Source organism: Panicum virgatum, chromosome 9N (genome assembly GCF_016808335.1).
Source record: "Panicum virgatum strain AP13 chromosome 9N, P.virgatum_v5, whole genome shotgun sequence".
In the NCBI taxonomy this organism is placed as follows: domain Eukaryota; kingdom Viridiplantae; phylum Streptophyta; class Magnoliopsida; order Poales; family Poaceae; genus Panicum; species Panicum virgatum.
Window position 1 is genome coordinate 8,636,992 of NC_053153.1, and position 17,315 is coordinate 8,654,306.

Below are 17,315 nucleotides of genomic sequence, written 5' to 3' on the forward strand. Positions count from 1 at the left end.
TTACTCGGATCTCGATACTGGCCATTGCAATAGGTATGCTATATTAAAACTTTTATGTAGTCTAGCTTTGCGAGTGTACACCGTTTAAAGCTTAAATGATATGAGAGATTGAGAGAAGACGTACCATCAGATGAAGTTAGAAATTTCTAGTCTCTTAGAGATGCTGTAACAAAGTAACAGAGTAACTCGTGTTATGGGCCGTAAATCGTTTCTTCTTCAGAAAGAGACGATTGATCAAAAGATCGGCGCGCCACACACGTCGTTTCACGCACGGCAGCGCGTTACTCGTATGTACGAGTAGTACGTAAATACGAAAGGGCCAATTACCGTAAACAATAATGTACGGCCTCGCGCCAAGCGGTTTGAGATCATGAATCACGACAGAGCAGGAGTAGCCAGCAGGATGCAATAGTCTCAGCATCTACTCGTAGGAGTACTAGTCAGCTACTCCCCTCCAGGCCCGACGATCCAGGCTGTCAGGCTCCGACGAAAATCCCAAACTCCAACGCGCCGGGCGGCGTCAGCTGCCACCGCCGCCGCACCAGCTCACACGTGCGTCGCCACCACGTGTCCCGCCGCAGACCCCGCGCCCGCGGCATCTGTGAAGTGTGAAGCCCCGCTTGTCGCCGCCCCGGCGTCCACCCCGCCCCCGCGCTTTTATTCCCCACCGCGCCGCATCTCCCCCCTCCCCTACGATGCCGTCGCACACCTCCGCCACCCCCCCCCCCCCCCCCCAACGCTTCCCCCTCCGCCCCGCCCCGTGGCGCCTACCCGCCGCGATGCCGCTCGCGGCAGAACTCGACGACGCGCTTGAGGAAGGGGAGAATCAGCAGCTGCTGCTGCTGGCGTCGAAGGGCGGGCCCGCGCTCGAGGGGATGGTGGTGGGGAGCTACTGCCACGACGTGCTGATCCGGGGCGGGCGCGTGGTGGGGGAGACGCTCGGCGGGGCCGCCGCCTTCGTCTCCAACGTGCTCGATGCCGCGTCGCCCCGGGAGGAGGAGGAGCAGGAGGCGGCCCCGTTCGTCGTGGTTTCCAAGGTGGGGCACGACTTCGCCTACGCGTCCGCGCCGGCGCCCGCTCGGCGCCCGCCGCTGCTATGCGCGTCGCCGACCACATCCTTCCACGCGCAGTTCTCCGAGGCCGCCGCCTCGGCGCACGCCCCCGACCGAGAGCTCCGGCGCGTGCGCGCCTGCGACCCGATCTACCCCGCCGACCTCCCTGATCGCCGCTTCGCCTACGGCCTCGCCGTCGGCGTCGCTGGGGAGGTGCTACCGGAGACGCTCGAGCGGATGATCCGGCTCTGCTGCGCGGTGCTCGTGGACGCGCAGGCGCTGATCCGGGCGTTCGACGGCGACGGCGCCGTCTGCCACGTGTCGCTTGAAGATACTCCGTACTCGCGGATTCTCCCCAGGGTGGCGTTCCTCAAGGCGTCGTCGGAGGAGGCGCCCTACGTGGGGGTGGAGACGGCGAGGCGGCGGTGCTGCGTGATCGTGACGGAGGGGAGGGACGGGTGCCGGCTGTTCTGGTTCGAAGGAGAGGCGCGCGTCGCGCCGTTCCCCGCCATTCAGGTGGACCCCACTGGCGCCGGAGACAGCTTTCTGGCTGGTTTTGCGGCCGGCCTGTTGTGGGGGCTCTCTGCAACGGACGCTGCGCTGCTGGGGAACTTCTTTGGCGCCGCCGCGGTCTCGCAGGTCGGCGTGCCCACCTTCCATCCCAAGATGTTGCAGGTTTGTACTTGTTGAGCTCCTTGAATACTCGAATTCGGAAGAACAATTGTTACTCAATGAAATCCTTCGCCAATTTATTGAATGCATGACATATTAGATCCAAAATCATAGCTCTAACAAGCTATAGCTGCTTTAAGCCCGGAAGGTTGGAATTTGGAAATAACACAAAATTTCATCAATGACATTTCCAGATGATTTAGTCCTCTGCTGGAGTAGTATCCAGTTGCTAGCTAGGCATTAGGCAAGATGTGAGAGACGTGATCTTTTTGGCATGAGTCTCGAAAATTTGGTTTAATTTCAAGCTTTCTAATGTAGACTTCTAACGATATTGTGAAGGGCTAACATACTGAATCATCCGACAACCATTTAGTACCTTTCTGGCTGAAGAAAATATCAGATCTTGTATTTTCAGGGTGGAAGCAGCCATAAAAGAAAATGATGGTGTTCATTGGCAAATAAAGTGTCCGGTGGTCGTAGCGCAGTATTAGGGACTGTTTGGATGGGCTAATGTTGGGTGCTAAACTTTAGGACCTATTAGCACTCATACACTTTTTTAAAGTTTTGGAGTCTTGTCTAAAGTTTAGCACACCCCATTAGCACTTCTGTTTGGATATGCTAATGCTAAAATTTAGCATTTTTAGACATTAGCACTTGGATCCAAACACCCCCTTAGTTAGCAGTCAGCCAGTCAATAGCTAGAATGAGAACATTGAGTAAATGTCTGATGTGAAGATTCCACTCGATCGGTTATGAATTATGATCCTTCTAGTTATGGTATGCCTTCAAAATACATTTGTGGCTAGCATTAGCATATATCTTTGACCTATCACTTCACATTCAATTCATGTGGATGGTGACTGAGGTCGCTTTTGTGAAATGGTTGGCTAGAAGAATATATTCTAACATCCACAATACTGCCGTCTCCTTTTGTTGAGGACCGTTGGTTCAATTATCACTTGTCACATTTACACCTTCCCCGAGATCATTTAGGGATACCCAATGTAGTAGCCTTTGAATCTGTTTCCAGTTTCTGGGCCTAACAATCTAGATTTCAGTTTCTGGGGCTAACAATCTTGATTTTTTGTCCGGTTTCTAGGGACCAATCATGATTTTTGGTCTAACAGTAAAGAATTACTGTTTGTATATCTTTCCTTGCTGCTCAACAGTTGAGTCCTGGAAGTCTGCATATAGAATTTCATGGTATTAGTCAGGGGCATATATCAGTTGTTAATGTGTATTTTGCATACTCAGTGCTCCAGTTCTTATGGAATCTTATGAGCTTTTCTTCATTTCACCTGGATGCAGGCTGTTAAAGAAATACTTGAAGATAAGACAACAAAACGACCAAGTCCATGTATAAACGGAACCACTTTTACCTTGGAGAGGTCAAATATGCACGATGAGTTACACGCAGCTCTCCGAGAAGTAGCGATGCTGATGTCTGAACAGCATCAAGCTGATCCGGCAAACTGCAATGGTGGTGATATTTGCTTGACATAGGACCTGAATTCATTGGGAGAGGCAGTTAAGACGCCAAACTGTGGCAGAATAACGCAGCACTGCATCCAGATTTCACATTGAGGTCTGTGTAAACACGTAGCCAACAAGTGAAGAATGTCTGTGCATACGCTGTCTCCAGCTTATACTACTATCCTGATGACGAGGGTTCGGTTCTGCCTGTAAGGCTGTAATAGCCGATGAGAAAAATGAAGCCAACCGATCAGCTGGGGTGTCATGCTGTGTACGCTGAACGATTGTGCTCTTTTGGGCTTTCGAGCTTCGTGCGTTTAACCTTCGACTCCACCTACGCTAATTCTTACCAAATCTAGCATTTTACCCTGCCAGAAAACGACGAAAGAGCCGAGAACGGCTGAACGGCTAACACGCATGAAATCTGTTTAACACGTCACCGGTGACGGAATTCACTTTTAACATCTAACCTTTTATGGTCACTGAAACCTGAACCACAGCAAAATTTTGATACGAGTCTTCACTGCCATTGTTCACATATACTCGATTCAGATTCAAAACCACACGTTAGTTCCAGATGATTCATATTCACAGGCAGATCATCTTGGATTTCGGTGTTTAGCCCAACAATGGTACAGCCACAAAGAAGAAACTCAAGTAATAGTGGCTGCATATATTTCCAGTTCTCCATTCATAGCGATAGACATCCAATGTTACAACTCTTGGTTTGTATGTTGCTGCAACTCTCCCTCTATATCCAAGGAATAAGTTAAGATATCGCCTCGTCACAAAATTGCTTGTGCTCAGGTACAACTGTAACAGCTGCTGCGGAAAGATGCCTAGGTTGGATGTGGAGCTCAGGTACAACTGTCATAGCCTGAGTTCAATTTCAATCATTTGGAGAGCCTGAATAAGATGGTGCTGCTCCACTCGTTAATGTGGTAGCATACAAGTAAACAGCACACTTGGTAGGAGTAGCAGAAGTTTTCACCGCCTCATTCTTATAATTGATTTTTACACAACGGCACTGCTCAACCATATGATTTCTAGCTGTTGGGGCAGAGAAAGTTGTTGAGAAGCAAGGAACTGAATGAAACGTGGTCAAACATGAGTTAGAGGTACAAGCTGCTTACAGCTGGGCATCAGTAGATGTTCTTTTCGATTTGTGTTTTGTCTTTTTCTCTTTCTTCTTATGCCTGTAGATATATGCTAATCAGAAAATGGGTATGATGAGTTATAACGACAGAAGATATGTCATGGAGAAAATGATAGCCATACTCATCATGAGAGCTTCGATCCCAACAATGTTTCAGCTTGCGGTCAACGTGCCTCATATCCTTAACAGTAGGTATTTTAAGCTGGTCAACCTGCAATCATGCAAAAAGAATACAAAGAGAATGACTAAGGTACAATGGCTATCAAAACGATACATGGTAATGTAACACCACATAGCACCTGACATGCTCATATGGTTACCAAAAAAGAAGAGCAGAATTAGGATACTAGAAAAGTTCCATATTCCAACCATATTAATGACCGATGGTCGATGGATTCTAAGTTTCAAGCCTTCAATCTTTGTAGGGCTTAAGCTCTATTAGTGCATAAAGCCTAATGTTGCGACAGCTTTGAGTTTCCAACATTGTTCTATGGGCCCAGATGTGATTCTACAATACAATGGTCAATGGGGCTTTGCTCTTCTATGAGTATTCATTAAAATCATTTTATTAGGGGATACAAAAGTCAAAAGTGAACCCTAAGAACAATTAAAAGGAAGGCCCATTTACAGAGAAATTTATTTCTCCTCTCTTTCACGATCAAGATGGAACCCAGAGTTCAACTTGGATACATAAACCTTCCTGTACATAACAAGATACCATAGTATAGTAAGGCAACGCCATAATGGTACTGAATATTAAACTTGGTAATATATTTTATCTGGTACCCTTTACGTTGCTGTCTACTTAGAACTTAGGAGTTAGCACTCTCACAGCTCAGTTTGGCTCCAGCAATCCAATTCTTTACCATTGTGAATTCTTTTTATAAAGTGGCTACTGAAATTCTAGTCTTTACTAGCGGTGACTAGTGATAAAAGCTCTACTGATCATGATTTAGTCATCAGTGGATACATGACTCTGGTCTTCATGTTTATCATCATATCATGTATCAACTTGAAACAGACATGATGCTTAAGACATTATACCCCATCTGATCAACAGATTATCAACAGCTTTCTGATGATTTATACATGTTCTGTTAACTATCAAGTTCTCTAGTAATCCTGTGCAACATAAAGTGCAAACTAATATAGTGAAGCATGGCATAAGTACTTTTCTTAGCGGTAGGTTGTATGATTGAAAATAATACTTGCACAACCGATTTGTAAGTAAACTGTATCACCCCAAGCCATGCAAAAACCATTACCAAGTAATGACTTGCATTGATTGACTGAACAAACTGTTCGACGGTACAATCAGAATTTTGCCTTGAGAAGATAGTTTCCAAGTATCTGTAGATAATTAGTGAATTTAGTAACATTTCTACTGAATAAATAGAGAGAAAGCAAATACATATTGAAACATAAAAACTAGACATGTTACTTATAATAATCCAGACCAAATGTTCACGACCTTTCAAAATTGAAGACCTTGAGAATATCATTGGACTTGTGCAAAGCAGCCAGTGCCAACTGCAAAGATTGAAGCACATCATCTAATAGGATCAGTTGAAAACTTGGAAAACTAAGCTTGGTATGCATGTTGGATACTTTCTCAACCGGATACAAAATACAAGCAGTAAATTTATCAAAATGGTAATGAAACTGTAAATAACAATAGTTAGTTTAAGTTTACCTGCCCTGGAGTATACAGAAGAGGAGCATCAGTCAACATCATTTTGTCAGCATAGGATATGGCGGTGTGATGTAACTCCTGAAAGCCAATCAGGGGTAAGCATGGAGGCTGTACAACTTGCATATTTATGGTCTAGTAATTATTTTGTTTCTTTCCGTGTAAGGAATAAACTGAGAGAGCATGTAGGGTTAGGGTATCAAACCCAACTTGAAAATTCACACTTCCTCATCTCATGATGATGGGATTATTGTTTTACAGTTTTATCAAGTATACATGGCGCAGTGTATCTTCACTGAAAAGAATAGTAGTCTTATGACTCCTGTGCCAATCAATATTCAAATGGAAGCAGTTCCTCTGACATCAAAGTCCCAATCACTGACATGTGGGCCCTGGTGCCAGAGGGCCCACATCAGTGACCAAACCGCGGTGACTTAACATCAGAGAATCTGACCACATATTCAAGTGTGGTGCATCACTGATGTGAAAAGAAGTTAGCATTCAGAAGTTGTGTGCCATGATAGTAGTAGTAGATATGCAAACTTTGTGTTTCCTGTAGTATTGTATGCACATACCGAACTCAATTTTCACAGACAGATTTGTCCACTATCAGTAATATGTTTAGATCGGCACTAGTGAAATAAACCAAGATATCCGATGTGTGCCCTTCTCACATGCATAACTATAAACATGGTGGCATTTTAACAAATTATAAACTTCTAAAGATGAGAACTAATGTTACAATCTTGGTACCAGTACCACTTTTAGTACCATCAACCCTGTGCAATTACCATGCCAAATGTCATAATCATTCCCAGTATCTAGATTGATTTCTGGCATTTGCAAGATACTGGGATGATGCTTGATGCATGTGTCTGATAGTATTGTGCTGATGAACAGAATTTGCATAAGCTTCTACAATTTGAAACAGGTCAAGGAAAAGAAATAGCAAATGATACCTTCAAACGCTGTAATGCACTATTATCTTCCCTGAAGAAACCCTTCACATAAAAAGCATTAACATAAGACAATAAATAGTGCTGGAGGAAAAGTTGAACTGTACTCCCCTCCGTCCCAAATTATAATTCACTTTAGCTTTCCTAAATCAAATCGCTGTAACTTTGACCGTGTTTTTAGAGAAATATATAAACATCTATAGTACCAAATAAATGCACTGTAAACAGGTTGATTGAATGAATGTTGGTGCTTTTTACAAAGTTAGGACAAAGCTAAAGTGAACTATAATTTGGAAGTTGGAACAGAGGGAGTAATGAATTTACTTATAACAGTGAATGCCATGGAACTCCTAAAACAGAGCAATATGAGAATCTGTACTTCATGATTCGCAGTACAAAACGAGTACATGAAACTTACTTCCAAGTCATCAACAAATCCTTCAATAGATCGATATGGTGCATAAACAATGAGATCAAAATCTAAAGTCTGGAAGCCAACAAAAAACTTAATGTCATATTCTGGTTGCTTGGAGATACTAAGAAGACAAAATGTATAAGTGGTATACCTTAAGAAGGATCATCTCATTATCTAGAATGATCTGGTGGTCCTGCTGAATCCCTTTACCAAGTTCCTCAGCAGAAACATGGTTTTCTTCTACTTTGCAAGAAGTGTATACACATGTTAACCTGTCAAATGAAAGTTGGTTAACTGGAATTTCCAGACAAAATTCTAATATATTCAGGAAAGACCTTTACAGTATAGGTACAGGACAAGATACAGCACCCATTCATACTTTTTGTCAAGACCCGCGCATCACTCTTCACATAATGAGCTTAAGGGAACTTAGCTAAGTACGCTAGAAATCAATCTATATATTGTCAACCATGGAGCCATATTTGTTATCATGACTGCTTAGTGCTTACATAATATGCTTTGGGTGATGCTCCATAACAGACCACTGTAGATAGAATCTCTTGAAATATGTTATAGCTGTAGCCTGAAAAGCAATGATCAATTATGAGCAACTAAATCCTACGGTGACAACTGACAAAGGCTCAATCTTGGAAGAGGGGTCGTTTACCTGGATTTTGTGAGGGAATTTGAATGCTGCACATACTTCTTGAATCTTCTGCTCGTAAAATACTCGTGTCAATTGCTCCTCTTCGTAAGACAGAGGCTTTACATCCGAACTAACCTCAACTGAATCAAAGAACACTAGTTCAACACTAAACTTGACGAAACATAAGTTAAAAAAAATCATGAAAGCACAGTTCTTTGGAGTAAAACGACTGTATATTTGGAGCACTATACAGTATACACTGCACAGGTAGCCATACTAGTAAGTTCGCAATCAACCAGTGTCGCATACCATGATCCGGTGAATGGACCAAGCCATCAAGGACCTTCAGCCGCGTCGTCCCATACTTCACAAAGAGCACGAGAGGAACAATGAGTAAATCGGCATTAGCTAACCACAACTGCTGATTAAGTAATCACGGCAACTGCAATGAACCAACGAGACCCAACCTGCGCGAGGGTCTCCGTGGCCCGCTGGTTCGCCGCCGCCCACCTCTCCGTCTGCGAAGCACAACACCAAGGGCGCGCGCGCCGTATTGTCACAAGGTCAGAACAGGCTCCAGGCCGTGCCAAAGCATAGCAAAGCAAACGGCAAACCCTGAGCGCCGGGCTCACCAGATCGTGTGGCTGGAAGATCCACCTTTCCCGGTGCGAGGAGGTCCGGAAATCCGCCATATTTGCGCTCCGCCTCCTCCTTCACAGTCTCCGCACCTGATCGAACCCTGGGTGCCGGTGAGAGGCGAGTACAGCGGGACCCCACCGCTTGGAGAGGAAGCGGATGGCCGTGGACGGTATGACAGCTGTTTGCGCGCGAACAACAGTGCGGCGGCGGCGGCGGCGGCGGCCGAGGCGCACGGTGACGGGTAAGGCGAGCGCCGGAGAGGTGGTGGGTTTTTTTTTTTTTTGAGAAAAAGGGTTGGACTTTATAGAGGTGGTGGTTTTGCGGTAGGGGAAGGCGGAAGAGAGAACGATTCGGTCCTTGACTCTATATATGTTGTGTGAAAGATAGTTAAACAACTCATCTATAAAATTTATTAAGACCTAGCTAATGGTTTATTTAATATTTTACAGAAAAAAAATATTAAACTAGCAATTCAAAAATGTTGAACCAACAATTTAAAAATGTTGGATCAATTCTATCATCTTCTCCGATACCGGCGGCCGGCACCGGCGCTGGGGGCACACGGTGCGCGGGCGGCCGCGGGAGAGGAGGCGGCACGCCGGCAGGCTACAGCCACGGCGGCGTGATGCAGGGGATGGGCTGGGGGCGGAGCAATGCGGCGGCCGCGCGATAGCGGAGGCAGCGGGCACAGGGGAGGGCCGCGGCAGGGCGCGCGGCGGCGACGCGGGGCCGCGTCAGGCGGTGTGCACGGCGGCGGCGAGAACCCGCATCGGGGCGGGGGCGCTAGACACGGACAGAGCGCAAGGTGAGAGGGTGAGGGATAGTGTTTGAGTGTGTTAGATCTAATGCTTGTAAATGACTGCACGAATCTCAAACACTAAAAGGTGGAGAAGAAAAAATCTTCCTGAAGATGTATAAGATTAGCGTGTTGGTCTGCGGGGGCGCGGTGCGATCCGGCCCAAGCCCAACCCAACCGTCCGACTCGCGGCCTGGTCTAGGCCCAGCGAAATCTCGGAGCAGTCCACCACGGCACTACGCGAAGGATCAAGCGCTTGATGATGATGGCTCAATTGGTCTTCTTCGTTGCCGACTTGCCTTGTCGAACCGTCCAGGTCAGGGGCGCCGTCTCCCCTAGCCGCTCCTCCCGCCGGCGAGTGGCCGTCGCCGCAGCAAGGAGAGGAGAGCAGCGATGGGCGACGAGCGGGTAAAGGCGGAGGCACTGCAGATCCTGGGCCTCTTCCAGGTGCTCCCCCGCCTCGTCGTTTTCGACCTTGACTACACCCTGTGGCCCTTCTACTGGTCCGTCCCCTTCCTCCCCCTCTCTCCCTCCCACTCCCAAGTTCCCAATCCAGCTTGGCTGGTGAGAAATCGTCAATTTGATGATCCGCTATTAGGTGTCTCTTCTTTGTTTGGTTGACTGGTTTCTGGTTTGACAGCGAGTGCCGGTCGAAGAGGGATTCGCCCAGCCTCTTCCGGCATGCCAGGGGCATCATGTACGCCCTCAAGGAGAAGGGGGTCGACATGGCAATTGCGTCTCGCTCGCCCACCCCGGACATAGCCAAGGTGTTCATCGACAAGTTGGAGCTCCAGTCCATGTTCGTTGCCCAAGTAAGAACACAGAATTCCTCGGGGCACCAATAGTCCAGGCATTTCTTTTCTTGAAAAACAATCGAGGGATAACATGATGTAGCCCCGTACGGTTATATGCGAGCAAAGAACAACACAAAGAGCTCGGGTGTTATTTACGCTGATTTTTGGTTCTGTTCGAGCACATTAGGAATGGACATTTATTATATCAATATGTTTTCTTTAATCGACAGGCTGCTCAAAATATTGAAATCTTCCTCAATTATGTGCACATATTTCCCAAGGCAAAATTGCTTATATACCACTCTAAATCTCTAACCCACTAGCAGTGTCCTAAAGTACAGTGAGTTTGGTTATGCATGCCATCAAACTTTATATGCCCTATTCTGTGTACTTCTAGTTGTCCCCCATCCCACGCACCTTTGTGTTCTTGGACATTTCTTACTGCAACACATGTTTTTTTTTTTGGTTTTGAGAACATTATGCTTAAACTATATTGCTTACACATGGTCACTGCATAAAGGAAATATTCTCCAGCTGGACTCATAAGACTGAGCATTTCCAAAAGATCCAGAGGAAAACTGGGATTCCCTACAAGTCTATGCTTTTCTTTGATGATGAGGACAGGAATATTAAAACGGTAATTACTTATTCTCGCTGCGAGCACCTCATTCTCCAGCTATTATCCAAAATGTTGAATATCTTTACAGTGACTTCCCAAGTTCCCATTATGCGAGCTTTACTATTCTTTACTCATCTTGCGCAGTAATTATTCTCATGTATCATGTATGGAATGTTATTAGTTAGTACACCATAGTTACAGCTAGCTCCCGGCCCCCGAGCCGCTCTCCTTGGGCGACTCGGGCGGCGACCCGCCCCCGCGTCGAGAGGCCGCTGGCCCACACGTCCTCCTCCCTGCCGCCGCCAGAGCCCGAGGCCGGAAGTCCGATGGGTGGCAAGGAAGGCGGCGGCCAGGACTTCGGCGACCAGTGAGTGCAGCGACCCGCAGAAGGCGTGGGAGGTGAGGACGCCGCCGTGGAGCTTCGCGAGGCTGGCCGGCGGAGCTTCTCCGGCGACTTGGCAGCCGGATCCATCGTCTCCTTGGCTGGATCTGCCCCTCCTATGGGTGGATCTGCGGCTATGGGGGGTGGCCGCGCGGGGACGGCGGGCGGGCGGACGGCGGTGACGGACGGCAGCCCAGCGTCTGGGGACCCGTCTTCCCGGCGGAGGGCGGTGCGCCGGGAGTCTGCGCGCCACGGTAGCGGCGGCGACGGCCTCGGCGTAGGGCATGGTGCTCGGTGCGCGGCATCCGACGATGGCCGCGGTGGCGGCGACGACAGTGCGGGGCGCGTGGCCCGCGCGGCGGCGGTTTCAGCGCGGGGTCTTGGTCGGCGTCAGCGTGGTGCCCGCGCACGGCAGCTGTCTCGGCGTGGGGGTGCTGCCCTCGCGTGGCGGCGGCCTCGGTGGTGGGCATGCTCCGGTCGTGCGTGAGGCTGCTTGCGGCGACCAAAGTGGATGTGAAGTTCGGCGGCATTGGCGTGTGGAGGCGCGGCCGCGCTGTCGTCTCGGACGGGCTACCGTGGCTTTGGTGCCGGTTTTGCCACGCTGTGCACGTGCAGCTTGGGGTTGGGATGCTCCGGGCGAAAGCCCTCGCCGGCGTTGCCGCCGGCGGGATGACGGCGGCGTTGACGTCGCTTTCCCCGTTGGGGGCGTCATTTTAGAGCTACAACTCTGCTGCACGGGGTTCTCCGGGTGAAAACCCTATCCTCTGGACGAGCGACGGCGGTGCTTTTGGCGTCGTGCCCTTCTTGGAGGCGTCGTCTCTAGAGACCCAGCTCGGTGTGTGGCTTCGGCGGTCCTTTGTCAATAGCGGCTTCAGTTGGGGTCGATATTTCCGCCGCTTGGCAAGCTGGAAGGGTGTTGCTATGCCCACGCGGAGGCGATCGCTGTCTTGGTGGCGGCCAGGGGTTGTTGCTTGTTTGCCGGTTGACTGCTAGTAGCGGACTGCGGCGACTGGTGTTGTTTGGCAACGGTCAGTGCGGTGTGGGACTGCGTCAGATGGCGGCGCTTGCGGCACCGGCGTCATGGGACAACTAGACTTGCAGCGGACTGCGGCAGGTTGCTCAGCCTGGCTGTGGCCACCTGGTGCGGTACAACGTCGGAAGACGGCGCAAGTGACTTCCCTGGCTTGCTGCTATGGCGGTGGTGATTAGATGCGAGGGTAAAGCAACGAGGCGAAGTCGAAACTGCGGCGATGGCTTGGCTGTTTGATTGAGACCCGGGGGAGCGGGGCATCTTTGCTCACCACTCCGATGGCGACTTCTGAAACGGATTCTGGGCGTAGAGTTATGTGGCGGGTGTGGCGTGGCCCCCGTGCGCAGACGTGAGAGGTGGAGTCCAACGGCGGAAGCGGCGAGGCCCCCACGCGTTGTGTTATTGTGATGGCGACTACGTGGCAGTCTGCGAGTGGCTCGGATTCAGTGTTATTCACTCTGTCAGGTGGTGTGTTTTGTTGCAGCGGCATCGCGGCGAAGGATCCTGCATGGCAGCGATGCTCTTGGTGCGATGTTGTCCACTTCTTCGTTTCTTTCTCGACGTAGGTTCACACCGAGGTTTTTCGACGATTACAAGAGAGTGGAGTGGATGGATGCTGCGATACTGCTTCCATTTTGTTGTCGTTTTGAGTGGAGTGGTGTGGCCTCGTTTGAGTATAGTTCGAGTAGAGCTGTGTTTCCATGTTGATGCCCCAATCCAACTGGCTTGAGTTGTTTGGCTTGCATCGGCATCCCAATCCGACCAGCTTGTGTTATGTTTTTTGAGCTCGGCGCGTGTTGATGGCCCAATCCAACCCGTCGGTGTTGTTTTTGCGTTTTCTTTTCTTTTCCTGGTTATGTCCTCCCAGGGACATAATCTTGTATTTTTCTGTTGTATCAATAGAAACACACTCGTCGAGTGTCGTTCGTTCAAAAAAAATGTATGGAATGTTAGATAGGAAAACAAAAAAATTTGGATCTCGAGTCATATGGATATATTGCTTGATGCTGTGTATATTTTGACATGCTAATTGTATTCTTACTCAAATAATCATGATTAGAAGGAATGCCTAACTCACTGTATAGGACAAAAGTAATAGTTATCTGAATTCTAGGCTAGTTGCTTTGCTTATTCCATCTCTGCACAATATGATTGAAACAGTTGAACTTTTAACTCTATCTGTGATGTTTGGCATCGATAGATTTGATCATAATGAACACCATGTTCCACAAGCTTCTGTAGATAAATAAATCGAAGCTATGGCGATGATCATTAACAGAAGTGGTGTGGACTCATATAAATTGCATAATGCTATTGGTTATTGCTGAACCTTGATTGGACCAAGATTATATGTTTAGACAGTTCATTCATACTTTCAGGATTGCTTTTATGACAAAAACACATCAAGCACAGTTTCTGTTAGAATTTCATTATGACAATAAATAAATTATTTACAGAACTTCATGATGTTCTTTATATGTTCCTATTGTAACCAAACTTAGTCAAACTCATGTGTTAATTACTATGACAAGTATTTCTAACATAATGCCATGTACAAACTGGTCATTTGATTATGACAAGTCAAACTCTATGCATGATATGTACATATTTTAGATGGTATAATTGTTAGTTTAAAGTGAAATCATGGTTGTTTGAAATCCAGCACTATTAGGCCCCATCCACAAATAAGCTGTAGGCTATTTTGGTGGTTTCATACCTCTTGGTTCCCCTGAACACAACACTCCGCCATACGGCACAAGCGTGTAGGCCGACATGTTGTAGTTATTACATATACTTGCATATATATGATATATCCATGTAGGTTGTATTTATGTGCACGTACAGGGAGTTTTACGACATCCATTGCTTCAAGTTACCCTAACTAAAATATTTATCTCTTGTTTTTCAGGTATCAAAAATGGGAGTGACGAGTGTTCTAGTAGAGAACGGAGTGAACCTCGACATGTTTAAGTTGGGTCTCAGTAACTTTGCAAGTAACTTTGCTGCCTCCAGCAGAAAGCAAGACGAGTAGCCTTGAAAAGGAAAAAGCAATACATTCTCCAAAAAAAAACCTTTGGAACGTTGTACCCGAATTTCTTATAATCAATTGCCCCTATTCATGAACATTGTTTTGAGGAAGGATGGCCTCAGAAACTAGCTAGTGTGCTGATGCAGCAACTATCTAATGTATGTTTGAAGCAAAGCACTGCATGTATTTATTTTACCCACTCAGTTGATGTATTTGTGCATTTTTGATTGATTACGTGCTGTACCAGAATTTTCATGTGCCCTACTGTAAATCACACCTGTACATTTTTCATTTTAAATTTCATGTTTCAGTGAACTGTCTGGTTGTTAGATGTTGAACATAGCTGTCTCATCGTCAAGCCAAAATTGCCCTGAATTGGATCGGCAAGCGTGAAATGTATAAGATGGTTAAGTGGGATATGTTTGTATATCCCATTATCTGAAAACAAAAGACGGGGAGTGGAGAAAATGGGCAGGGTAAAAGGAGACTTCCATTTTCAGGCTGGAAAGCACTCTTCGTTGACGTTATGTACTATTCATTGATAAACCAAATATAAAAATGAAAAACAATACAAATGGGGCACAACCGTTGTAAGCAGGAATGCAGGATGGCAAGTTTTTTTTTTAGGGAATGCCTTCATGGCTGACTTTATTGATTACGGAATATGATTACATCATTTGCCAAAGTAGCAATGAGAAAACTAGGCGGCTCATCGGCCCAAGTACAAGAAGTCCTATTGACGAAAGAGTTTTTTGCTAACTCGTGCTACTTGGTTGGCATCCGCATCCCTATTACAATGTTCTATAGAGATTGAACTAAAAGTCATCCAAATTGATAAGCATTCATCATAAACTGCCGCTGCTGTAGTTGCTAAGAAACCCTCTCGTATTGTAGTTACAACCTGCATACAATCCGAGTTAACGAAAATCCGGTTGCAACCGACCTGCTCCGCAAGACGAAGCCCATCCAGCAACGCATAAGCCTCCGCCATAGGTGCATCACTAACATGTGATAAGTATCTTTGCCCCATGGCAACCACTCCACCTGTATGATCTCTGATAATCGCACCCGTAGCGCCGGTGCCTGTTTCTTCATTGAAGCTCCCATCAATATTAAGTTTAACAAAATCTTCAATTGGCCTCTTCCAGCCCTCCTTCTCCCGGGCCTCCTTCTTGGTGGCGTTAATATAGTTCTGAGATAGCACAACAATTGACATTGCCGACCTTGCAAAACTCTGAACAGCTTCTCCATGAACTACTTGTCTTCTTTCCCACCATAGGTACCATCCCCCAGTTAAAATAAGCTCTGCAAAACCCACATTATTCAATTCTGATAACATTACATTTCTTCGAAGAATCTCTTCCAGAATAACAGAGCCTGAGTGATCTTCCACAATTACTTCCCGGATTCGGTCCCACACTCCCAAACAACGCCAGATCGCCCGAGCTCTCTGACAAGTAAACAGGACATGCATCACGCCCACACAACCCAAATGACAGACCGGGCAGGAGCTTTGATTTCCAATATGTTTATTTGCCAAAATTCCATTGCACGGAATAAAGCCCCGCAAAGCTCGCCAACCAAAAATCTTCACTTTACTCGGTAATTTCAGCTTCCAAAGTGTATCCCATACCTTCATGTAATTTGAGCCTCCCGCTTGATCAAAACCTGGTCTACTGCCATACTTATGTTCCCATTGCACATGGTAAGCAGATCGAACAGAGAAGAGACCACTCCTATTAAAGTGCCAGGCAACTGTGTCCTCCCTACCATGGTGCAAAGGAATTTGTAAAATCCTCTCCGCATCCACCATCCAGAAAAGAGCACGCACCAAATTTACATCCCAAAAACCATCAACCGGACTGATTAGCTCATTTACAGTTGTTACCAATCTTGGTCCTCTTGGAGTCTGAACCCGTAAATTATGGCTAGCTAGAATCCATGGGTCTTCCCATATGTTAATTTGGGATCCATCCGACTCTCCAAATATATCCCTTTTTGAAGCACTCCAATCCTGCAAGAATACTTTGCCAAGTAAAGGACGAACCCTGCTTTGGTTTAGCATTTAATATATTTCCATCTGGATAATACTTCGCCCACAGCACCTTTGCACATAAAGAATCTGGATCACACAGCAACCTCCAGACTTGCTTCGCTAATAAATCCAAGTTAAAACTCTGCAGATCCCTGAAGCCCATTCCTCCTTTGAGCTTTGGTATACACATTTTCCACCAAGCCGACCAATGTATTCTCTTCTTCTCGTCGTCATCGTCCCACCAATACTGTGATATCGTGCCAGTCACTCCTTTGTAAATTTTCTGAGGGAGCCTGAACACCATCATCGCATATACTGGTATTGCTTGAGCAATCGATTTGATGAGAATTTTCTTACCTCCCAGACTCAACAACTTTTCCTTCCAGCCACCTACTCGAGCCCGCACACGTTCCACCAGATGCCAGAAGCAATCACTTCTATCAGCGCCCACCAGCGCCGGAAGCCCCAAATACTTATCATTAAGGGACTCTGTCATGACATTAAAAGTTTCACAAACCAGAGCCTTCACCTCCACTTCCGTGTTCCCACTAAAGAAAATACTTGACTTTCCTTCACTAACTTTTTGGCCCGAAGCAGCACAATATTGGTCCAAAACACCTCTCAAAGCCATGGCATTCCGATGATCCGCATGCATCAAGATGAGTGAATCATCAGCAAAAAATAGGTGTGATATAACCGGGGCCCCTCTACAAACTTTTATACCTTCGAGCTCGCCTCGGTGTTCTGCTCCTTGTATCATACTAGATAAGCCCTCAGCTACTAATAAGAATAAGTAAGGTAACAACGGGTCACCTTGCCTCAGTCCCCTGGATGGTGTAAAAACTTCTGTTTTCATCCCATTTGTAAGGATTGATGGACCAAGAGGGGGGTGAATTGGGCCTTTTTCAAATTTCTAAAACAAATAGAAGTA

At 46.8% G+C, this 17,315-nt stretch overlaps 3 protein-coding genes across 4 annotated transcripts; 2 read left to right on the forward strand and 1 right to left on the reverse strand.

Annotated features, from left to right (window-relative positions):
• The first annotated feature begins 719 nt into the window (after nt 1-719).
• On the forward strand, nt 720-3,534 carry LOC120690593 (inositol 3-kinase-like). Its single transcript, XM_039973299.1, has 2 exons — nt 720-1,727; nt 3,033-3,534. The coding sequence occupies exons 1-2, from the start codon at nt 780-782 to the stop codon at nt 3,225-3,227; spliced, it is 1,143 nt and encodes a 380-aa protein (XP_039829233.1). The 5' UTR covers nt 720-779; the 3' UTR covers nt 3,228-3,534.
• A 210-nt stretch (nt 3,535-3,744) lies between these two features.
• LOC120690594 (cyclin-H1-1-like) lies at nt 3,745-9,031 on the reverse strand. 2 transcript variants are annotated; one of them, XM_039973300.1, is made up of 14 exons: nt 8,693-9,031; nt 8,528-8,578; nt 8,370-8,424; nt 8,082-8,200; nt 7,924-7,997; nt 7,566-7,686; nt 7,418-7,486; nt 7,003-7,044; nt 6,047-6,124; nt 5,825-5,883; nt 5,619-5,703; nt 4,476-4,564; nt 4,331-4,393; nt 3,745-4,247 (listed from the first exon to the last, which is right to left on the reverse strand). In XM_039973300.1, exons 1-14 carry the CDS (start codon nt 8,750-8,752, stop codon nt 4,244-4,246), a joined length of 969 nt encoding a protein of 322 aa, XP_039829234.1. In that variant the 5' UTR covers nt 8,753-9,031; the 3' UTR covers nt 3,745-4,243. The 2 variants fall into 2 exon arrangements, with proteins under 2 accessions (XP_039829234.1, XP_039829235.1); XM_039973301.1 differs by having other exon boundaries at nt 3,745-4,393.
• A 731-nt stretch (nt 9,032-9,762) lies between these two features.
• Nucleotides 9,763-14,664, forward strand: LOC120691466 (magnesium-dependent phosphatase 1-like). Its single transcript, XM_039974538.1, has 4 exons — nt 9,763-9,998; nt 10,136-10,307; nt 10,810-10,926; nt 14,230-14,664. Exons 1-4 carry the CDS (start codon nt 9,889-9,891, stop codon nt 14,350-14,352), a joined length of 522 nt encoding a protein of 173 aa, XP_039830472.1. The 5' UTR covers nt 9,763-9,888; the 3' UTR covers nt 14,353-14,664.
• The last annotated feature ends 2,651 nt before the right edge of the window (nt 14,665-17,315 follow it).